General features: G+C 42.7%; 1 protein-coding gene across 10 annotated transcripts in view; it reads right to left on the bottom strand.

The window, feature by feature from the left end:
- Window positions 1-25,197, bottom strand: part of PPP1R1C (protein phosphatase 1 regulatory inhibitor subunit 1C) — an 86,641-nt gene that overhangs the window by 44,253 nt on the left and 17,191 nt on the right. For 9 of the 10 annotated variants that reach the window (XM_044978577.1, XM_044978580.1, XM_044978578.1 and 6 more), the window contains one exon: window positions 1,049-1,086. The exons of the other annotated variant lie outside the window; for it this stretch is intronic. In XM_044978577.1, coding sequence (XP_044834512.1) covers window positions 1,049-1,086 — 38 coding nt within the window. The remainder of the gene's footprint in view (window positions 1-1,048; window positions 1,087-25,197) is intronic. 10 annotated transcript variants of the gene reach the window in all.

The following is a 25,197-nucleotide window of genomic DNA, read 5'->3' as shown; positions in this document are numbered from 1 at the left end:
GTAGTCAAAGCGCCAGCGCTGGGAGAGAGCTCTCCCAGCACTGTCCGTACTCCACCTCCCTGTGGGGAATAACGTACAGTGCTGGGAGCCGCGCTCCCAGCGCTGGGGCTTTGACCACTCTGGCGTTTTGCAGCGCCGCAATTTGCAGCGCTGGAGAGGGTGTGTTTTCACACCCTGCTGCAGCGCTGCAAATTTGCAAGTGTAGCCATGGCCTATGTCTGAAACAATACTGCCCATTGCTATTTAAAGCAGTGCTTGCCTCCTTAAAACACCAGAACAAAAGAAAGAGATCGAAGGGAGGTGGGAGAATTTGGGGGAGAAAGAGATGGGACTGGAGGAACTAACCTTAGACTTCATTGCAAACTTAATACTTGAGCTAACGTCCCCTGAAGTCAATGGAAAGATTAATTGATTTCAATGAGCACTAGTTCTGGCCCTGATACAGAATTAGAAAGGACGCTTGCAATCCCTAATCTCCCCTACACTACTGAATGGCGTTTGCTGTGCTCATTAACCTGAATAGAGACTAATGGAGAAATTGACTAGAACTAAAGGAGCAACAGGTATTTGTACAAAGCCATTTATCTAGAACAGGGTTCGGCAACCTTTCAGAAGTGGTGTGCCGAGTCTTCATTTATTCACTCTAATTTAAGGTTTTGCGTGCCAGTAATACATTTTAACCTTTTTAGAAGGTCTCGCTCTATAAGTCTATATTATATAACTAAACTATTGTTGTATGTAAAGTAAATAAGGTTTTGAAAATGTTTAAGAAGCTTCATTTAAAATTAAATTAAAATGCAGAGCCCCCCAGACCGGTGGCCAGGACCCCGGCAGTGTGAGTGCCACTGAAAATCAACTCGCGTGCCGCCTTTGGCACATGTGCCATAGGTTGCCTACCCCGATCTAGAAGCTTCATCCATTAAAAGCTGTGTCAGTTACGGAAGCCTGATAATATAAACAATTGTATAAACCAGCAAAACAAGAATTAATATATTTCAAAATGGTTGTTAAACAATAGCCCACAATTTAAAAAATGTAACTAACTTACTTCTCCTTGTGAGTTGTTCTTTCTCTTCTCATCTATTTCTATAAAAGGGAAAAGATTCAATTAGAGAAAAGGGAGTACCAAAAACTTGGTTTTTTCCAGGGTAAATATTGTGAATCGTATTCTGATCTCAACAGTATTTCCACTGTAAATAAGGAATAACTCCACTGATTTACAAGTTTCACTAGGCTCTGTCTGTCCTCTAGGCCAAAGAGATCAACACCCTCTAAACATATAAGTGCTTTGGCCAAATTTCCAGAAGTGCTCAGCACTCAACAGCTCCTGTTCAGAACAACAGGTGATGATGAGCTCTTTTGAAAATCTGTCCCTTAGATTGCAAGCCTTTGGGACAGGAACTTCACCTTCTTTGATGTTTGCAAAACAGCGCGTAGTTTATGGGTACAACTAGAAATTAATTAATAATCATTCATACCAACTACAAGCTGTTAAATTATTAATATAACAGCAAAATGACATCACTGAGGAGTACCTTATAATTATACATAACATTAGCAATTCTAAATATAATTATTTCTGAATTTACAGTTTAAAAGTTTCATGATAGCACACTGGTTTAGGGTCAGACGTGACCAAGGAGTGTTTCTTGTTATTACATAGTGCTGTTGGTTAATTTACATGGTATACACTGTCTCCATCAATGACCTAAATTTAGTACTTCTAAAGAAAGTAAATACCTCCTATAATGTATGTTACACTGTGCAATGCTGTGCATGGGATAGGAGGTCAATTGCATCCTAACACCTAGTTGCAATCAGTTTAGGCCGTGTTGCATAAGATTTAATTACCTTTCTATTGTCACAACTTGCATGTTGTTAGTGGTCAAAAAGTAAGTTGTCAATCCTCAAGGGTGATTCGCCAATTACTACACTATCTACTGGGCAAGACCTTTGATGCCACATAATTATAGAGCTCTAAAATAAAGTGACATTAAAATATAGTGCGAGAAATCTCTCACCATCAAGACACATGGGCCCCACCCTAAGATCTTCCAGCCTAAAATGCCCCTGTGCACTTCCCACTAAAGTCTGGTGAATTTGTGCATGTGTTCCTGAAGAGAAAATAGGGCCCAGTGTGTGTGTATGTGTGTGTATGAGAGAGAGATTATTGTATCAGAGCCAGGAAGAATTTATTTAATTAATTTATTTATAATGTTTTCTATGGTGCTCATCTCTTTGGTATCTGAGAACCGCACAAACATTAACTGATTAATTGCAATTCCTTCACATATGACTGCATAAGACATGCATTAAAAGTACTGATATTCCACCATATAAAGGGTGAATTAAAACAGGCCCTAAATATTAGAGTTCATTCCTAAAGAAGGGGGCAGCCTTGGGCCAGCAGATAGGGTGCTAGGCTCAGAGTCATGGGGCCTGTTCCTGCCATTGGCCTGTTGTGTGACCTGGGGTAAGTTATTTTTCAGTTACCTGTCTATAAAATGGGGATAGGGATACTTACACTTCTTCGCAGAGCTCTTTGAGAGCTAAAGATTGAAATCACTAAATAGGAAATCATTAATGTGGGTAAGAGAGACATTTGATTTCAGTGGGAATTGAGTGTGTCAAGGATTTTCATGATCAGGACCCTGTGTTTCATTCTGAGCTGGAGTTTGAATTAATCCAAAGCTCAGAACAAAGGCTAGTGAAAGCTGAGTTTGGTGACATTCCATCTTAAATCTGCTCAGGACTGTGAATCTCGCAACAAAACTTGAGCTGAACCTTGGGCTGGGAACAAAACCTACAACCAGTAACATTTTGTCTGGTTTCAAGTTTCATTACTTAAGGCTTGCACAGCTCTACTCAACAGAGCCTGCACTTTTGCCGTTCTTTTCAGCAGGGTCACATTACACTTCTCAGCAATGGACATTGCTGCTAAACTAGCCTGTTCACCTTACTCACAGCAGCACTTACACTGAAGTCAGTAATATGAACAGGATTTGACCAGGTGTGGGTTTAGAAAAAGCCACTTAGTTGCTCTAATGCAAGCAGCACCAAATATCCAGCTTAGCACCTCTGTGAAAATCTGGGAATGAAGAAAATCCATTCGATTATTTTTTAATTAAGTCCCTGAAATCATATGACCTGATTGTGTTTGCAATTTCAGTAGAGTGGGGAGATCAGGAAACAGAAAGGAGGGGATCCAGCTTAGAGCTAAAGGAGACAGGCTTGGGGGAGCAGCCACAAACAGTGCATTCAATGAGTTGAGAGGTGAAGGGAAGAAAGAAGAGGGATCCATGGTTGGAGAGGCAGTGGTGATGGAGTTAAGAGTGGGTAGCTTGATATCATTACTAAATTGCTCTTTGGGTACTATCTCCCCTTGTCAGAGCTCAAGGAATGATTTAAAACAAGTCATAAATATTGGAGCTGATTAATAATGAAAAGGGAAATCCTGGCCCCACTGAGGTTAATGACAAAACTACCATGGGGCCAGGATTTCACCCAAGGTCTGTTATGATTATACAGAAAAAAAGACATTTATTTGGACTCACAGTTAATACCCTGACAATTACCTCATTAAGAATGAAAATTATTTTGGTCAGGCTTTTATGAACTGAAATTCAGGCTATTTACACCTGATATAATTTCCCTTACAGATTTCATCACACTCTGTTATTTGTAAGTATTTTTTGTGTTCTTCCATCATACAACTATACATCATTTTATTACATTTTAAATTTGAACATATGGCATTTTTCCATACTGGATTTTAATGTGGCATATTAGAAACGGATTTGGATATCTGGGAACAGACTTGTATGTACCTAAGATATTTTAAAGCAGATGCACTCAAAATTAGTGGTGAAGGTTTGATTTGATTTTACCACACCTGTGCTGAAGAAAGGTGGAAAGAATTTGTCGACTCTTAACATTTGAAGCTCAAGAGATTCTAAATTCACGTGAATTAAGTAAAGCTCAGTCTCTGCCAGAGTAAACAAAGACTTCAAATATAGGGCTTCACTTTGCTCAGTGGTTTCAGAAAGAGCAGGGTTCCATTTTTATAAACCCAGGGCTCAAACCTGAAGCCCTGAGATGGGCACTTTTATCAGTCTATCTACATAAATAACAGTCTTAGATAAGGCCTGATCCTGAAGTGAGATTCATGGAGATAGATCTTTGCACTTTTGTGGAGCTCCATTGAAATCAAGGGGGGTCCAGACAGATGCAGGAGTCTGGCTGCCCAGATCCCATTTCAGGATCAGAGTCTTGCTCATTGCAAACTCTCACTCACTTTCACTGGCATTTGAGGGAAAGGTGCAAGATTTGGCCCAGTGACATTTCTGCAAAATGGAGAGAGACACATTGGGGAATTCTTTTACTGAAAGTCTTCAGTGCAGATCAATTTCTAATGTTTGTTAGCACAGACATATCCTCATACCCACATCAGCATGCAGTTAGTTGAGTTACACCAGAGTCACCCTGTTATAAAAGAGCTGGCCATGCTCTGGGTGGCAGTCAGAATGACCACAGCTATATTTGATTATCAGTTTCCAAGCAAATCCCTATTAGTTTTGCAAAGAAACATGACCATCCTGTGCAGAGAGCAATGTGGTCTCTTTAGAATGAGAATGGAGACAGGAAACATGAGCATTACACATCTGCCTCCCTTCCCTCTTCTCCCATCGGATAGACTTAATGCACTCATGGCGACTGTGCAGGGCACAAGGTGACATATTGTAAATGACTTGGCCTCTGATCTCACCGGTGGGCTCCCCAATGGAGTCATCCTGCAAAATCATATCTCATCAGACTAAGTAATCTGCTTCCTCCTCCACTCGTAAGAACAAATAAAAACCTCTGCTCCAGTTTTCAGTTGGGCACAGAGAAGGCAGAACAGGTTGCAGAGAGCAGCTGCCGCACAGAAAAAGCTCAGTGAGTGGCAGGTATAATTGCTGAGAAATGTGTGTGCGTGCCTGCAGTTCACTCTACTCCACTAGGAGGCACAATTGGGTCACACTAGACTCTCCTGGCAACCTTGCCCCTTGCAATATTCCTGTACAACAAAGGATCAATTTCTGCCCTGGGGTCAGCCTGGGCAGCCCAACTGTTTATAAAATAGCAGAGAGGAAGGATAAATTTGCTGTTATGACACTGGACTGGGACTCAGGAGTTGAGCTGGTTGAAACTGTTGGGTTTCCCCCCCCCCCCAGTGAAAAATTTTCATATTTCAAAAATTTTCATTTAATTTTGGTTGGGTTCATTTGTTTTACTTTGGAGATTCAAATCGTACTCTCTTACTTTTTTAATTTCAACGCCCTTTTCCCATTAGAAAAAGGAAAGGCGTGAAAGCGTGAAACGAAGCGGAAAATAAAGCACTTGCAGTCATTGTCTAATTTTTTTTCCCCCAGAGGAAAAAAGCCAGTGTCACTTGGTGCTTCTTTCTCTCATTTAAAGAGACAGACCGGCCAAAATGAGAGAAAGTGCTACTTTGAAAAGAGAAAGTGCTACTTCCACTCATTTTTACCTTGTTAAAACATTTCCCCCCAATTTTCTAGTGGAAACAGGGAGAGGGGGGATGGGGGTCTGAGCGAAGAACCCTGAACATGCCCATTTCGTGTGGTGTTTAGAGGACAGCATTCATATTAGAGGAAAACAGGGCTTAACTTATAATGAACAAAATAATTGTAAACTCTTAACAAGCTGAGAGTGTATCCATTACTTTGATCAACATGTGTCTCAATGTTAATGGCAGTCAGAAACTTAATCCCCAGAGGCAAGGCCGACATTTTTTACTCCAAAATAAATTAGTTATTTCATCAGTTTAGTCAGTAAGACTTGTTGAAAAAATTCTGTTGAAACTGTTTTTTGATGGAAAATTGGATTTTAACCCCCAAAAAGTTCATTAAAAGTTTCTGCTTTATTTGGAAAAGTTAATTTTGTTATTGAAAAACCATAAACTGGAAAGTAGTTTTAGGCTGAAAAATAAAACCTTTCACTTTTTGGCTGAATTTTTGTGTGTTTTGTTTTCACTAAAAGGTCAAAATTTTCCACAGGAAAATTTTCTGAGCAGCTCCAATCATCTGTCTGTCTGTTTCTGAAGCAGCTGCATTCCGATTTCACTACTCCTCCATTTGGGCTTGGCTTTTTCCATGCAGTGAGAAGTGCCTGCATACATTACTACTGCAAGAGAAGACACAGTGGAGCTAAACAAAGTGATGGAGCCCCAGGGAAATGGGTCTGGATAGCTGATGGCTGGTTTGGGTGCACAGTGGATATGGTGCTAATGGCCTGGAGCATCCCTCAAGCCCTTTTTACATGCACATCCCTCCATTGCCACATGGAGAAGAGGCTCAGCCACCAGTCTGTGGTGCCATCCTTCAATCCTCCCCCAGATATGCCCGCTTTTCAATGGGGCTGGGGGAATCATCAGCTGGAGGGTTTCTGGCTTCTTTGCAGTGCCGGTGCGAGCCCATTGGGGGCCCTAAGCAGAAATACCCTCCCCCCATACACACACAACACATACTAATAATTAATAGGGGGCCCCCTTGAGCTGCTCAGAGCGCTATGCAACTGTATAGTCGGCTTATGCCTAGTGCCAGCTCTGCTACTTTGTGACACTGGAACAAGCAAAGCAGGTGGAACAGAGCCAGGAATCTGGCTTAGTATGTGAAACGTTACATTGGAAGGGATTTTAAATCTTAAAGTAGAGCAAATCAAAGGTTACCGCTCCTGGAAACTTGTCCAACCACTTTTTGTTTCATTAGTATTCACTTGTCAAAAAATTTTTCTAGCAAAATAATGCCGTGTCTCTCAGCAAATATGAATTGGTTATTTTTATGTGAAATAAATGGACCAAATGCTGATGTCTGTGAATTTGACTTGTGCTGAAATTTTATCATTTTCTTAGGTGGAAGAAAAAAAAAAAGATTCACTTCTTAGTTCTTTATGTCAACATGACCACCTTGGGGTGTGAATGAGGCAAAGGAAGCCTTTCTCACTAGGGTACATGGAAGGCCTTGATTCAGGCACTCGGTGGACATGGTCTGTTTGGATTTTCTGTGTAACTTTATGAAAGTCCCTTAGGCCCATGTTTTCAGAAAACTGCATCTGCAATTGTGCACCTAAATTGTACAGACAATAGCTGCAGTTAAACATACAATCTCAGTAACTGCATGAGCAAATGACTAGTTTCTGATATAACTGGTAATTTCTCGTGCCACCTATGGGAGCAGATGAATGTGCAATTTTCTGAAAATGTTGGCTTTCCTTTGTGTGCCTCAGTTTCCCCCTCAATAAAATGAGTGATACCTACCTACCTGTTTTGAGGGGATGTTATGCAGCTACATTAACTGGTGTTCAGAAAGCATTTCAGATGGAATGTAACTTAGAAATTCAATGTCTTAGTATTATTTATTTTCTGCCCCCAAAACGGCCTTTATTTTCCACACAACCAAAAAATCAAGCCAGTTTCAAAAATGTTACATTCTCTGCTCTTAACCTGCAGTGAGGATTTTCCATGCTGCTCTAACCACTTCTCAAGTTATCTTGTTGCATGACTGAGCTAAGAAATTGAAAAATATCTAGTCAGGCAAACATGTGAAACACTTTGATAAAGTGAATTGTCTGGTTTCCTTTTGTCTATGTTTCTCCAGGAAAACTCTACTGCTGAGGCGTATGTAATTTCATTTAATTACTAAGAAATACGGCAAATCCTGCTGAGCATTAGTGTGTGCCTCTGTAAACCTCTGCACTGAAAAAGTGCCTCATTAAACTACAATATCCCAGCTGCCAGGGTAAGTGTAGCTGGAGGCAGTTTTTTCCTCCTTTGTTCTAGGGCTGACAAGAGAGTAAGTATTCTACAGTTCCACTGCATTTCATACTCTAATCAGCATCTAAATTATTGCCTGGTCTTACAGGGAACCCTAATAACACGATTTGTACAGGAAATATTAATAAAAATATAGGGTAGAAGCACCAGCCCAGGCCATTCTTCCCTTGCTTCTTCTACAATGTACTGGTGGTAGGTTGGTAGCATATGAAACCTACTGTAGTGTGTTGAGTCAGGCACCTTCACCAACGGAGCTCCTGGAGTTTAGGCTAGGAGAGACTGTATGGATCAATGCCTTGTGTGCACAGGGGATTTCTAGAGCATAATGATGTTAAACTGAGAGAACAGAGTAAGTAACACAGTGGCACAGTTGGCTGATTAATGCTAAGAACCTGTAGGAGTCAGTCACCCAAGTTGCCTGTCATTTTTAGGCCTTTATGCTGCCAAGAGCTTGACTTGTATGAACACTTAGGCCTGTACCGAGCCCCACTGGGACCAATGAGATTCCGCAAGGATTGATCACTTTCCAGGGTCAGGGCCTTAATCAGTATTGCTTTAATACATTGAATAAAGTATGTCACTGTTGGTGGCCTTTACAAAAGTCATGACACTAGAATCTAATACAAAGTTACATGCCATGGATTTTCTAAGCTAGTGACTAGGCTGCCTGTTCTAAAAGAAATAATAATAAATATTCTGTATGTATTAGGTACCAAGGCCTCTGAATGCCTTACTTAAAATAAAAATAGTTAAAACATACTTAATGACTCAAATTAAATCCAGGCACTGCTGTAAAGTAATGTATTCAATCTAGACCCCTACTCCTGAACCCACAGACATCTACCTGTGTTTTACAGAATTTACTACTTGTAGGAGAGGATTCTCCAGCTTTATGTCAATGTAACTTCAATGGGGTTGATTTCAACATAAAACTGAAATACCACAGTTACCGGCCCACAGAGAATTACACTCTTTCTACACAGTTTTTACCATTTTATAGAATGCTATGCCAAGGATAGAATTCTCTCTTCAATCATTTAGGATGGTCCAAAAGCCGACTGAAAAAACGTACCATTTTCTATTAAATTCTATAGGACTTTTCCATAAGGCAAAAACTGTTGGGACCTGCAGGAAGAGCTGCAATGTAATGATGCCAGCACACTCCTTGAATACTGAGGAAGGGGTCTCCATTGAAAGTCTGGCATAAGCTACTGTGGAGAGCTGCACAGGGGCAGGCCAGGGGATGGACCATTGGATCTGAGTTGGCACAGATCAAGTAGCATGGAGGGGCTCTGCATTGCAATCTCATGCTCTAATCCCAGGCAGGAGGCTAGATTTAATCTCCCTAACCTACCTGCAGTTCTCCATCATATAGCCTGATGACTCAGGCTGTATGTGAGAGAAATGCATGTGCCCTGGTGTATTGTTAATTTAGCTCATTATATTTACATATTACTCTGCACAACAGACACCAGCCCAAACACAGTTGGCTGAAGTGTCCCCATACCTAATCAACCTCAACACAGCCCCACTCTGTACAGCATATAACTCCAGAACCTCCTGGCTTTTTATCCTTGCCAGATGGTTTCTAAGACCCATTAACACCAGCAATGCCATAGGTCAGACATGGACCAGCTGGTTGCCCATTTAAAAGCTTTGCCTCCAGATAAATTAGCCTGATCATATTTGCCTAGTTCTGCATTTCCGGCATCAGACATTAAGGAGTAAATGTTAGCAGTGCCGACCAGGAGCAACCATGCTCTTTGTTAGAATAAATCCCATCTCATAGCAATTTTTAAAATTAACTTTAAAACAAAAAAATACAATAGAGCCATTTCCTCTAGACATGCTAGTGTCTGCTGCAAAGACAGCCCCCTGGAGCGAGTCTCTCTACAAAATCTGGTAGGAGTGCTGGCTGCATAAGAGGGGCAGCAATACCTAGTGACTCGGGGATGACGGCATAATAATTCTAGATGTGAAACAAAACCCTCTTTCATAATTTACAATGATCAACATTCCCCTAAGACATACATACTGAGACTAAAGGGAATATGGAGCCATCTTCAATCTCAAAAGTAAATCTTGATGCATTTGTTTATAACACAAGACCCTCAGAGAGAAGTCATAGTGCCTAGTTCACCACTATGATATTCCAGCTTTATTCTAGTGTAGCTCATGGAAAGCAATGGAGTTACACTGGCATAAAACTGGAATATCACAGTGGTAAATCAGGCCCACAGTTTTACCCCCACCACACACCCACAGATGACTTCTTATAATAGGTACAAAAATGTCATCTTCTTTCTGTGCTTTTTGTTGTCGTCTTATAATTCTTCCCCTGATGGGCCAAACTTTGATCTGTTACACGGGAGTAAATCCAGGATAATTCCCATAATCATTTGAGCCTGGGCTTTTTCACTGTCCTCTCCACTTCTTTGTGTTTTGCCATCTACTTAATGCCATCCCAAGAGTCTACCTGCCATCCTGGACACTCTAGATTGCACTCGACAGCATAGGCACAACTTCTGTGTTTCACCCATCTTACTAACCACTTTGTAAATTAAGAGTTTCTTTAAAATGCACAGTCAGGAAGCACGCACGCATACATGCATGGGTACAGGGATTGCACAGAACTTATGTTGAGCAATTCCTACTGGCATTGGCGAGCATTTACTCATGCAAGTAGTCCCAGTGATATACCTCATTCACTGTCCCTCTAGAGGTGGGAGGCTTGGAGTCCTAAACATGGAGAGAAATGGTGATATAATGGTGAGAATCTTCTGGTGGTCTCTTTTGCCCGCTTTGCCACCCCCTCTGCTGTTAATCCAACTCTTTCCTTGTTGATCTCTTTAAACTGATAGAGACATTTGGTAAAAGGCTGGCCTATGTGGTAGGATCAAGGTTTCACCCCCTCTATATGCTCATTGTTTTAAATATAAGGTTTTTTAATTTACTTTAGATCAGAGGGGGAAGGGCTAGATTTTGGCTCTGAAGTAGAGGAGAGCAAGGGGCAACATTTTTTAGTCTCTGCCCAAAACAGCTGAAAGTTTGTGTTAAGGATTATTAAGATTATGAACACTGGGGTCTTAGAGTCCTCTAGGATGTGCATCAGAATTGGAGCTAGTCAAAAAAAACTGAAATGTCAACAAAAATTGTAATAAAAAAATTTCACAAAAAATGGCAAAAACAATTGATGGAATGTTTTCAGTTTTATTTTTTGCCAATTTTTGGTCAGTTCTAATTACAATAGAATGAGCCTCAGAAAGACTGTTGGCAAAGCTTGTATCTTTAGGAGATTTTTCAAATATAAGAGCAGTCTCCTGACATAAAGTCACTAATCAGTCATATGGGAGCAATTAGAGGCTTAGTATTTCTTATGTGAAGAAGAGATCAACTCAAGGGATGAGGGGAGACACTATTTTAAAATAAATCTCCTGTTGTAATAATTGATGTAGAGGCTGGCTTTAAATCACAATGTAAACATTGCTAATTTGAACTTAAGGCCTCTTAGCAGTTCTCAAAGCAGCACAATCTCCCTTTGTGTGAAATAAAGGGAATTGCCTTTCAGTTAGGGAGTGATAAATGAGTGAAACTGGAATAAGTGAAAGCGTTTTTCTTTTCATGTCCCTAACATGTCAGGTTGTGTGCAGGATACAGTTTAAAATGTCTTACTAGCAGAGATAAATTATCAAGCTAAACAATTCATTGAAACATCAGGCATAATTTAGAGAGAAACTTCCTCCCACAGAATTTGCAGTTGATCAAGTGAAGAGAATTCTTCAGATTTATAGAAGGGAGAAGTCCCTGAGAAAGCCACAAGGTGTCACTGTGTACAGAAAGTGCATTTCAATGTCTAACAGAGTTTCTTTTTGCTGTCTAATTATTTCATTCTGAAAGAATATCAATTTTAGACACACATTTTTCCTGTTTCCAACACAACAAAAGTTAAGTTTAATCATAGACCCTCAATGTTTCACATATGCCAACACCGTACCGTCTATTGCATCTTGAACACCTAAGCTTAAGAAAATATTTCAGAGACTGGTACTTAAGGGCCTGCATCAGCAAAACAAAAACAAACAAAGAAGAATTCTCTGCTCCCTGCCCATGTGAGGGGAGCAAGAAATATAAACATATAAATATAAATGAAATTTTGGCTTCTCCCAAGTCAATGGAAGCTTTGCTATTGACTTCAATAGTCAGGATTTCATCCAGTGTAAGGAAGTGTTTTGTGTCCCATGTGCTGGATAATAACATATAAGGACTTCATGCTTGTAAAATGAAACTGGCTCTTTCTTAAGAGAACTATTTACAGGGATGCTTCAATTGCAGCTATATGCTCACAGAATGACTTCCTGCCTCCTTCCCTAGACCCTTCCATTCTGCAGCCTGTGCGGCTCCCTCCAAGTTCCATGAAGGTTGTTACAGAAAAGTCCCTAAACCTACAGAAGTGCAAGGATTCCATTTCCCTAGATTCATCCATATGAGCTTTATATGTATTGAATTTAAAATGTTTCTTTAAGGAGCATTGTAGCATTTAGTTAATCAAGCTAGCTCATTGGCAGAACACCTTGTAGATATATAATGGGTGCTTATTTTTAAATTTATTTTTTTTACCCCCTAGATTAAATCACGTTTTTGTAAGAAGGTCTGTCCAACTCTTCATATACAATATTAAGGTTCAGCTCTTATTAAAAACATTGTGCATGCCACAACATTTATATCTGAAGATGGAATATAGCCAGCAACTGTTACTGTTAATTTCCTTCTAACTTTGTGTTGGACTGAAAATCCCTTGATGTTTTAATGTTTTTTTACAGAGTTCTGATCTCTCCACCCTGGACACTCTGTTCTGAATGCTAGATAAACCTTAAAGATACCTAAACTTTGCACGAAATTAATGGATTAGCAGATGTGTGGACTTGTCATTTCAAGTTTTTCCTCTGGGATATATTTATTATGTGGTTTGTACATGCCTTTTTAGAAGAAGGATTTATTCCTAACCTTTTATTCATCTATTATTCTCGTTCACTGAATCATTTCATTACTGATCTTTGTAAAGCATAATGTATATGGTACTAAACATACAGTAAAACAGGTTAGAGCTATAGCTCCATAAATTGGGTTATGTTTCTTCCTATCTATAGCTAATCTAAACATTTAGGGACTGATTTTTCCACGTTTACTCACATTGATTAAAAGCAGCAAAGAATCCTGTGGCACCTTATAGACTAACAGACGTTTTGCAGCATGAGCTTTCGTGGGTGAATACCCACTTCTTCGGATGCACGAAAGCTCATGCTGCAAAACGTCTGTTAGTCTATAAGGTGCCACAGGATTCTTTGCTGCTTTTACAGATCTAGACTAACACGGCTACCCCTCTGATACTTGTCACATTGATTAGTGCTTTATTCTACAACTAGTCCTACTGATTTCACTGCTTGGACTTGATGCAGTAATTACTAAAGGAAATCTTATAGCTAATCACAGTGTCCATAAAAATCTATGAATCTTCGACTCAATGAGAGTAAAAGTGACAGAATCTGGCTCTTGGGTGGTATTTTACTAGTTAAATGAGTATATTCTAACCACAGCAAATGCAGGAAAGAATCTTCATTCAGGAAAGTATTTGCACATATACTTAAATTTAAGCAGGTGCTTAAGTGCTTTGGCAAATTAGGGACATGCATTTTATTGAAATTTCAGTATGAAATCTAAGCAAAATGCATGTTTCTTTGGCAACCTTTACTGTTAAAACCATGTTTAAGAAAACTGTTTAAGTGTTTCTGATAACAGATTTGTCTTGTGGTTTTGACATATCATCAGAGGAATAGATTTCTATACCGCCAAACTACTCCGCAGAAAACCAGCAACAAGAAACTCGACTTCAGTATCAGGGAAGCTGTCATTGAGTATGCTGGCATGGAATGATAGCTGGGTGTCTACCAAATGACAGATGTTCATCAGTTCTGTGTAATAAAGCACTTTGAGATGTCAAGGTATTCAAGCTGTACCTAGGTCTACATTGTTGAATTCTACTAATTATGGATTAGATTCTAATTTTCTGAACATTACATTACTGCACAAGTAGGCCCATTTCAATGAATGGAATCACATCTGGTGTAATGCACACCTTATCTGAGTATTAATGTGGCCCTAAACCTCTAAGGAGAGAGACATTACCATGCCATGAATGTTCATTAATCTGTAATTAATGTCTTGGCCAAGATTTAGGAGCCTAAATTCAGGCTACTATGTCTGAAAATCTTGGCCTACATATCCAACTGTAATTGAAGAAGGAATAGATCATTCATCTTTTCACTGAAGTAAGATTTTGGCTTTTCTCTGACTACTCTCTTAGCAGCTTGCAACTGAGTGTTTAATCAGGAAAACTTCTACTGAGCTTGAGTAAGGCTGACTAAATAATGATGTAACACAGAGGTGAAAGTAAGCCAGTACGGCTTCCCCAGGCTGGTGATTTAAAGGGCCTGGGGCTCCCTGCAGTGGCCAGAGTAGAAAACAACCACACACGCCACAAAGCTGCATAATTTCACCTGCATATGACAGATTCCCTCATGTTCAGGCTAGGGTAATGGGGTGTGAGCTGCATGCAGGGGCGGCTCTAGAAATTACGCCGCCCTTCCCCAGTCCCGCGGCTGGGGCAGAAGCGTCTGCGGCGGGGGCGCTGGTCCCGCGGCTCCGGTGGAGCATCCGCAGGCATGCCTGCGGGAGCTCCGTCCGAGCCGAGGGACCAGCGCACCCGCTGCAGTCATGCCTGCGGGAGCTCAAGCGGAGCCGCGGGAAGAGGGGACCCTCCGCAGTCATGCCTGTGGCAGGTCCGCTTGTCCCGGGGCTCCGGTGGACCTCCCGCAGGCATGACTGCGGAAGGTCTGCCGGAGCCAACTGCCGCCCTGCCGGCAAAATGCCGCCCCACGCGCCTGCTTGGCGCGCTGGGGTCTGGAGCCGGCCCTGGCTGCACGGTGATCATCAAGGCTGATATTCTATAATCTGTGCTGGGACCATTGCCGGTTTAAGGGCATGTCTACATTGTAACTAAAAGCAGCAAAGAATCCTGTGGCACCTTATAGACTAACAGACGTTTTGCAGCATGAGCTTTCGTGGGTGAATGCCCACTTCGTCGGATGCACGAAAGCTCATGCTGCAAAACGTCTGTTAGTCTATAAGGTGCCACAGGACTCTTTGCTGCTTTTACAGAACCAGACTAACACGGCTACCCCTCTGATAATTGTAACTAAAAACTCACCGCTGACCCATGTCAGCTGACTCAGGTTTGCAGGGCTTAGGCTGCAGGACTGTTTCATTGCAGGGTAGACTTCCAGGCTTGGGCTCTAGGACCCTGCATGGTGGGAGGGTCCCAGCGCATGGGCTGCAACCCAAGCCTGGGAGTCTACCCTGCCATGAAACAACCCCACAGACCTGAGTCCGCTGGCATGGGTGAGCCACAGGTTTTTAATTGCAGTGCAGACAGGCCCTACTAAGTGACTACTAGAGACTATTCACAGAAACAGATTTTAATCTTTAAAAAAAAACACACTGGATTCCTGATTCTAAGAGTTATATTCAGGGACCAGAAACACCACCAGGAGATCAATGTGATCAGTCAAAACATTGACCCAGCCTGAGCTTCAAATTTTGCTTATTAAACATTTGCAACTAGTGGCTTGTGAACCATGCAATAGTTGTAAATAAATGAATCCACTGCAACAAAGACTTTTGAATAATGAACCCACTCGAGAAAACTGTAATATGTTATTGATAATTTTCAATACATTTTTCAACAGAAAAAGAGGCTGAACTAACTGAAAAATGATTCCCTCAGAGTTATGTGCTCAGTTATAATAATGAAATAATAATAATAGTTAATCCTTTCCACGCTGCTTACTTTAAAGAAAAAGATCTTCTGTTGGATCTAATTTAAATGTCTTATACGCAGTTTGAAAATATAAATATCAGTGAGGCAACACAAGAAAAATGAATTGCTAACATAAATACCATACCAGCTGGACCCCATGATGTACATTTTGAACCATTTCCTAGCAGCATAGTGTACAAGAATCAATTGTGCTGAAAAATAGCTTACAATTGGCAGAGGGCTGGCAATCTTTGCATTGGAGTTACAGCTGTAATAAGCATCATTTTGAGCTATTTCTTTCTTTTCTCTGAACTGTATGAGTATTCCAACCTCTAAACTAAAAAAAAGTCAAAATTGTTCACATCATACTATGGCTCATAGAACCATCAAAAATACATTTGAAGCTGAATAACAGAGCATTATATATTTTGGAGAGAGATGACAATTTGCTGTGGAAAAAGAAACAAACAAATACATATCATAACAATAGCCAGTGGTTTGAGCTTTACCCACTATTGGAACCTTTGTACCTTTCCTCCTTTTTAAATAATACCGCAAGGATCCCAGTAACAACTCATTTTATAGCTAGCCCTTGTCAGCTACTCTCTCAATTCTTATTATCATAAATTTTGCACATTAAGCTCCTCAAATGCCTGTATCAACAATGCACCAAGCAAGTTCTTACTAGTAAAACTCTTTGGCTTTGAGGTTCCTGCTACAGAAAGAGGAGAGAAATATAGGTTACGTAAATTAATTTCTCATTTCTGTATATAGGTGTGTTCAGAGTCAACAAGTTGAGGCTCCATAATCCCATAGGCAAGATGAACGTGACCAAACTGGATGGATTTAGGAAATGACAAGACAATAATCTGTTAATTTAAACTAAAAGAGTCTGTGATTGCCTAAAACTGAATCTTGACTAATCTCACTAATACCAGAGATTGGAAAGGTTATGCTTCAGAAATGACCCTGTATTTCTTTATGCCGGCATCTGTAACAACATGATCAGGAACATGTCACTGTGATTCATATGGAATGAGTTGTCCCACCCCCCTAACATGATATGCTATATTTATTAATTCCTAAATCACACACTGACATTGACATTTCTGGATTCTTGACAGTGGGTTATCTAAGCACATATATCTCTGCGACCTACTGTGTGTTACATGAAGATGATCAAAATTAATGTTTGGTGAACCTCAGAATGTCTGGGTCAAGATTTTTAAGATTTGGGTTGAGATTCAGGATGGTTTATAGGTTACAGAGTGGTAGCTGTGTTAGTCTGTATCAGCAAAAACAACAAGGAGTCCTTGTGGCACCATAGAGACTAACAAATTTATTTGGGCATAAGCTTTTGTGGGCCACAGCCCACTTCATCAGATGCATGGAGTGGAAAATACAGTAGGGCATAAATAGACAGCATATGAAAAGATGGGAGTTGCCTTCCCAAGTGGGGGGTCAGTGCCAATGAGCCAATTCAATTAAGGTGGAAGTGGGCTATTTTCAGCAGTTGACAAGAAGGAAGGAAAAATCACTTTTGTAGTGCTAATGAGTTTGATGTAATCAAAGTGGCCCATGGTTTATGTTTTCCTAGATCAATTTCTAGATCATCAAGAAGTAGCTCCCACCATTCCAATAATGAATAGATTTAAAAATATTTAGTGACATCAATAGATGGCTTCAAGACAAACCCTATGGAAATTGCACAATATATATATTTGCAAGATATAACCAGCAGAAGATTCTAGTGTCCTGTGATGGGGTTTACAGACCCCGCATTAAGGCTGAGATAGGAAAGGGTTGGAGTACTGGGCAAGGAAAGTTCCTCCCCTCAGAAACTGCCAAGCATGCTCCTGGGGAAAAGGTCAATATAACAAGAACTCCAGCAGTCCAGGCAAGATGGGGAAAGAGAAGCCATTTCCTTTAGTAGTGCTACAGCAGGAGAAGAAGAACCATGTAAGGAGCACCAAAAGGACACCTGCATCAGCCTCTAGATTGTGGGAATGTGAAGCAGAAGACTCTACCCAATGGCAGGCATGCCCCACATGGAGGCATCGGGTGTGGTAGGCATTGGCCCAGGGGAAGGTGAGCAGGAGGTGGGCTGAACCCAGGCTATCACATGCTGTTTCACTTTCAGAGCCCTGGGCTGTGACCCAGTGGAGCAGGAGGACCTGGTCCCCCTACCCATCCCAGATTCCCCTACTCCTAGCCCTGGGACAGGCAGGACTATGAGTTACTGGCAAGGAAACCAACCCAGATAGACCCCATCCAGTAGTTCTAGAACACACTGAACTGAAAGAGAGACTAAAGTCAGAGGCCCAGACCACTAGGCCTACTGACTGGACAAACAACCTCGCTACAAGCCTTTTCCTAAAAGTGTTCAACAAATCCCTTCCCCATGACCATCCTAGGGATTCAGAAAGTGCCAACAGACAACAGGATTGGTGTAGATCTCTTGCTCATTGGATCCTCATCTCCAGAATGCTATTGAACTACACCCATGAGAGCTCCATCTGCACTCCCAAAGAGATGTATCTACAGGCTGGGCTTAGCCAGGCCTAGAGAAAGGTCGGATCAATAGCGCTGTGACTCCGTCAGCCAACCTCTTCACACAAAAATAGCAGTAAAGATGCAGCAGCACAGACTTCAGCGCAGGCTAACAGCTGTGTGACTATGTGTCCAGTGTCCTTGGCATGCTTGTACAGTCCTAACTGAAGCCCATGCTATCACATCTTCACTGCTATTTTTATCCACACTAGTTAGATTAACGCTAATGTGGGTTTACCTACCCAAAGCTGCAATAACACCTCTATTGCAGCGCAGACATACACTAAGGCCTGGTCTACACTAGGCGTTTAAACCGGTTTTAGGAGCGCAAAACCGATTTAACGCCACAACCGTCCACACTAGGAGGCACCATATATCGATTTTAATGGCTCTTTAAACCGGTTTCTGTACTCCTCCCTAACGAGAGGAGTAACGCTAGTATCGGTATTAAAATATCGGATTAGGGTTAGTGTGGACGCTGATCGACGGCATTGGCCTCCGGGAGCTATCCCACAGTGCACCAGTGACCACTCTGGACAGCATTCTGAACTCGGATGCACTGGCCAGGTAGACAGGAAAAGCCCCGCGAACTTTTGAAATTCATTTCCTGCTTCCCCAGCGTGGAGATCTCATCTCATCAGCACAGGTGACCACGCACAGCTCATCAGCACAGTTAACAATGCAGTCTCCTGAGAATCGTAAAAGAGCCCCAGCATGGACTGCACGGGAGGTACTGGATCTGATCGCTATCTGGGGAGAGGATTCAGTGCTAACAGAACTGCGTTCCAAAAGACGAAATGGAAAAGTATTTGAAAGAATTTCTAAGGCTATGACGGATAAAGGCCACAGCCGGGACTCAGTGCAGTGCAGAGTGAAAGTTAAGGAGCTCAGACAAGGCTACCAGAAAACCAAAGAAGCAAACGGAAGGTCCGGGGCAGGTCGAAAAACATGCCGCTTCTATGCTGAGCTGCATGCAATTTTAGGGGGCTGCGCCACAAGTACCCCCCCCCGATCGTGGATTCCGAGGTGGGGGTTGTAATCTCTTCCATGGCTGAGGATTATGCAGACGGGGAAGATGAAGATGAAGAAGAGGAGGAAGACCTAGCAGAGAGCACACAGCACTCCGTGAGCCCCAGCAGCCAGGAGCTTTTTATCACCCTGACGGAATTACCGTCCTCCCAGCCCTCACAAGCGGAATTACCGTCCTCCCAGCCCTCACAAGCCACTATCCCAGACAATGACGCCATGGAAGGGAGCTCTGGTGAGTGTACCTTTGCAAATAGCAAACATTGTTTTTTTAACCAAGCCTTTTTTAATGATTGATTTGCCCTGAGGACTTGGGATGCATTCGCAGACAGTATAGTTGCTTAGAAAAGTTTGTTAACATGTCCGGGGATTGAGAGGAAATCCTCCAGGGACATCTCGATGAAGCGCTCCTGTAGGTACTCCAGAAGCCTTTGCAGAAGGTTTCTGGGCAAGGCAGCCTTGTTCCGCCCACCGTGGTAGGACACTTTACCACGCCATGCATGTAGCAAGTAATCAGGTATCATTGCGTGGCAAAGCATAGCAGCGTATGGTCCCGGTGACTGCTGGCATTCAAGAAGCATCCGTTCTTTATCTTGTTCTGTTATCCTCAGCAAAGTGATATCATTCAGGATAACCTGTTTAAAAATCAGGAATTTAAGTAAGGGGGGTGGCCATTTTTCTACTGGGTTTGTGGAATGCATCAGCTTAAAAAAAAAACTTTCCTGCACGTAGCGAAGCGGGGGGAGGGGAGGAGTGAAATGCCGATGATCTTTTCTGTGTTTGGTCACCGGCGATCTTCCCCAAGGTACCAGACACGCAGGGGGTGGGGGGTGGGAAGGGTGTTGATTAGCAGGGAGCTAGCGTGGTATTAGCCATGCGTTGGGGGGAGGGGTAAAGCACTGCAGAAGCCGAAAGACAGTGGCTTACCATGGCCGCATGCAAGCTGAATTCTGATGCCTGGACCTGTGTCTGAGAGATGTGTAACTGCAGAGCTGCAGGCACTCACTATTAAGATGAAAAATGCGACCTTGTAGGGAAATCACATGTGCTAGGTGAATACTGCTTTTCACTGTGAAAGAGTATAACAATTGTTCTGTAAAATGTATCTTTCTAAATATTTATCTCCCTCATGCAGCTGCAAATTTTTCAACCATCCCTCCTCCATCCCAAAGGCTAGCACAGATAAGGCGGAGGAAAAAGAAGACGCGAGATGAGATGTTCTCGGATATTATGGAAGTTACACGCAATGAAAGAGCTCATCTGAATGAGTGGAAGGACGTGGTTTCAAATTACAGGAAAGAGGCCAGTGAACGTGAGGACAGGAGGGATGAACGTGAGGACAGGAGGGACAACCGAGATGAGAGGTGGCGGCAGGAAGACCGGCAGGAAAATCAGCGGTGGCGGCAGGAAGATCAGCGGTGGCGGGATGCAACTCTGGGGCTGCTGCGTGATCAAACTGACATGCTCCGGCGTCTTGTGGAGCTTCAGGAACGGCAGCAGGATCACAGAGTGCCGCTGCAGCCCCTGTATAACCACCCTCATCCCTCACCATGTTCCACATCCTCCTCACCCAGACGTGTAAGAACGCGTGGGGGGAGGCTCCGTGCACCCGCCCACTCCACCCCCGTGGACAGCCCAACCAGAAGGCTGTCGTTACTGTGAATTTTTTTTAATGGCCTTCTCCATCCCTCCTATCCTCCTCCCAAACCACACCCTTACTTCTCTATCTCTTTTTATAATGAATCAATAAAGAATTCATGCTTTTTAAATGAGAGTGACTTTATTTGCATAAGTAAGCTGTACTCGAAGGGGGTGGGGGAGTTGCTTACAGGGACTGAGTCAATCAAGGGGGTTGGGTGTTCATCAACAAACACAGCAGTCACACTGTACCCTGGCCATTGATGAAGCTCGTTTTCAAAGCTTCTCTGATGCGCACCACTTCCTGGTGTGCTCTTCTAATCTCCCTGGTGTCTGGCTGCGCGTAATCAGCGGCCAGGTGATTTGCCTCAGCCTCCCACCCCGCCATAAAGGTCTCCCCCTTACTCTCACAGAGATTGTGGAGAATACAGCAAGCAGTAATAACATAGGGGACATTGGTTTGGCTGAGGTCTGAGCGAGTCAGTAATGTCCGCCAGCACGCCTTTAAACGGCCAAATGCACATTCCACCACCATTCTGCACTTGCTCAGCCTGTAATTGAACAGATCCTGACCACTGTCCAGGCTGCCTGTGTATGGCTTCATCAGCCATGGCATCAAGGGGTAGGCTGGGTCCCCCAGGATAACGACAGGCATTTCAACATCCCCAACTGTTATTTTCTGGTCTGGGAAGTAATTCCCTTGCTGCAGCCGTTTAAACAGAGTAGTGCTTCTGAAGACGCGAGCGTCATGAACCCTCCCTGGCCATCCCACGTGGATGTTTGTGAAACGTCCCTTGTGATCTACCAGTGCTTGCAGCACCATTGAAAAGTACCCCTTGCGGTTTACGTACTGGGTGCCCTGGCGCTGCGGTGCCAAGATAGGGATATGGGTTCCATCTATCGCCCCACCACAGTTAGGGAATCCCATTGCAGCAAAGCCATCCACTATGGACTGCACGTTTCCCAGAGTCACAACCTTTCGTAGCAGCAGCTTAGTGATTGCTTTGGCTACTTGCATCACAGCAGCCCCCACAGTAGATTTTCCAACTCCAAATTGATTCCCGACTGACCGGTAGCTGTCTGGCGTTGCAAGCTTCCACAGGGCTATCGCCACTCGCTTCTCTACTGTGAGGGCTGCTCTCATCTTGGTATTATGGCGTTTCAGGGCAGGGGCAAGCAAGTCACAAAGTTCCATGAAAGTGCCCTTACGCATGCGAAAGTTTCGCAGCCACTGGGAATCGTCCCACACCTGCAACACAATGCGGTCCCACCAGTCAGTGCTTGTTTCCCGGGCCCAAAATCGGCATTCAATGGATAGAATCTGCCCCATTACCATCAGGATCTCCAAAGCGCAGGGGCCCGCGGTTTGAGAGAATTCTGTGTCTACGTCCTCATCACTGTCATCGCCGCGCTGCCGTATCCGCCTCCTCCTCGCCTCGGATTGAAGGTCCTGGTTCACCATAGACTGCACGAGAGTGCGCGAGGTGTTTAAAACATTCACGATTGCGGTATGGAGCTGAGCAGGGTCCATGCTTGCTGTGCTATGGCGTCTGCACAGTTCACCAAGCAAAAAAAGGCGTGAAACGGTTGTCTGCTGCTCAGGGAGGAGGGGTGAGGCTGTACCCAGAACCACACGCGACAATGATTTTTGCCCCATCAGGCACTGGGATCTCAACCCGGAAATGCCAAGGGGCGGGGGAGGCTGCGGGAACTATGGGATAGCTACGGGATAGCTACCCACAGTGCAACGCTCCAGAAATCGACGCTAGCCTCGGACCATGGACGCACACTACCGATTTAATGTGTTTAGTGTGGCCGCGCGCACTCGATTTTATAAAATCTGTTTTACAAAACCGGTTTATGCAAATTCGGAATAGTCCCGTAGTGTAGACGTACCCTAAGTGACAGGACCTCAGCAAGGTTCACAAGCAGTGCTTGCAACAGGCTGACGCAGTCTTTCCTATGTCACTGAACAGTTCCTACCGAGAGGCTTCCATGGGATCAGGGTAAGAGTGGAACGTATCATGGAGCTCTCTGCCTTATTTGACTCTTCACCTAACTAGGTCCTCCCTAGATGGTTCTATTGAGCCTGTCTCTTCTCTGCTTGTGATAACAGAGTGGAGAATATGGCCCTCAATATAGGACGTGTCTTCCTGAAAGCACATTAAGCTTCCTAGCACCACTTACAGCCTGTCAAAAATACATTTTGGTGAGGTAAGCTCTAGAATAGTGAGGCACTTGTTGATTAGTTATAGTATGGGTGCATTCCAAACATTAATGAAAACACAAAAGAAGGGAAATCACAGAACCTCTGTGCAGTCTTTGTCACATTTCTGTTCTATTGTTTCCAATGCTGAAGCTATTTGCAGTAAAAGATGTGCAAACAGCTGGGGGTGGAAATCAGAGCAGTATCTAACCCTAACCTTGCTCCAAAGCAGCCCTGAACGTGGCAGATAGAGGCTTGGCTGGCATAGTGTTGTGTCCTAGCATCCAGGCTGCTCTAATTTGCACTGGGAGACCAGACCAGGTTACAGCCAGTGCAGGATCAGGGTGTGCAAAAGGTCAATAATACACCATCTTTGCATATGCGCCCCGTCGCCTCCTGAGTTGCACTCTGCATTCCTCAGCCACAGCCAAGCATCTGGTCCTGTATAGCTGATGGCAAGTTTTATCATCAGGCAATTTTACATTTTTGTCCAGAGTCTCTGAATTGAATTCAGCTGTATTAAATTCCTACTCTCCATTTATTTCAAAGCCTAGCTTCAAGTACTGCTAATGTGTATTAAAACACAAGCTTTCTCTCAGGAAGCTCAACAAATGGATCTGTCATGACTGATGCCTAAAGTACAAAATAGGTGTCTTCTGAATACAACGAGGTTAATGCTAAAAGCTGGTCATTTATCCACATTATCTACCTATCTGTGGTTTTATTCTGCACTTGTCACCATGGTATCTGTGAGTGCCTAGTTACGCACTAAATATAATACAAATACTTTGATTAGAAAAGCTAGCTAGTTACAGCTAAGCCATATTGTACCATCCCTTTTTTTTTTTGGTAGAGGTCCCCTTTGAAATCAATTAGGAGTTCCACCTAGAAACTGATCACACAGTCCGGCTGAGTGTATATCTCCTATGATCTTGGGACAAAATATTAAACTCTGTGAGGGTAAAGAGGTGAATGGTTGTTATCAAAGTAACTTTCTCACCCTTACCAGTATTCTGTCACTGTTATCTCTCTGAAATGACACCGCTATTAGTCATGTTAATAATGCACCCAGATGATAACAGAAATAAATAGTCAAAGATCATCAGTCCCTGACACTAAATTATAAAGCAGCTGGAGAGTTGTAATATGAAGCCATATATATTAAAAAATGGCATGCAAATAATCCCCTAGGATTGAAGAAGGCTGTTTCTATGGTGCTGTTGTATAAGATTGAGGAAAACAAACGAAGGGTACAAGGTTCAGTTCTAAAATTATTTCCTTTACTTTCCGATAGTTCCATTTGCGTTGAAGCCAATCAAAGTGCGAACAGACAGCGTCACAGCACTTACCAGAAACAGAAATTTCAGATCTGCATGATAGCACCCAAACGTGTGTATTGTATCTGAGGGTTTGGGTCAGCCCTTTACATAGTTTGCAATTTGGATTCAGAAATAGGCTTGGATTCCAGACTTCCCTCCCCATAGACTGCAAACATTTTTCAGAGCTGGGGGCAGGTTTGAGTTCATGTCTACTTTTGTTATAGTTTTTGGTTTGGGGGTGGGAGTGTTGGACTACACAGTTAATGACTACATCCAGCTACCATGGTCAAAACGCAGGTTAAAAAATGTCACGTGTCATGAAAACTGTTCCTATGACAAAATTTTGATTGCTAGTATAAGCTTTAGTTAATCATTACAAGTGAGCAAATAGTGATAAAAATGTCCATAAATGCTCATCTAGATTAAGAAGTGAATTCTGACTGACCCCTGCTCACCACCTTTTTGTGTTCATTCCCAATCAGCCCAGCTTTAACAACATAAATACTTTCAAAAAGTATTTGAGCTCAAATATTCACTGAAAGTATATTGTATATTTCACAATTTGCAAATTCAGCGTGTAAGCTACTTGCCTATGTCATGAGATATTGTTTCCTCTCTCATATCAGGTGAGTTATAAAACTAACAATGAGATTCCAAACTGCACATAACAATTGAATAGCCACCTCCAGCTTTGTCCAGTGTTCGTTAGTCACATTAGTTATCAATGCTTTAGGGTCCGAACTTGCTTTCTGTT

This window comes from Mauremys mutica, chromosome 10 (assembly GCF_020497125.1).
Source record: "Mauremys mutica isolate MM-2020 ecotype Southern chromosome 10, ASM2049712v1, whole genome shotgun sequence".
Classification (NCBI taxonomy): Eukaryota; Metazoa; Chordata; order Testudines; family Geoemydidae; genus Mauremys; species Mauremys mutica.
Note: the sequence above shows the minus strand (reverse complement) of the source record. Positions and strands in the feature narration are given on the sequence as shown.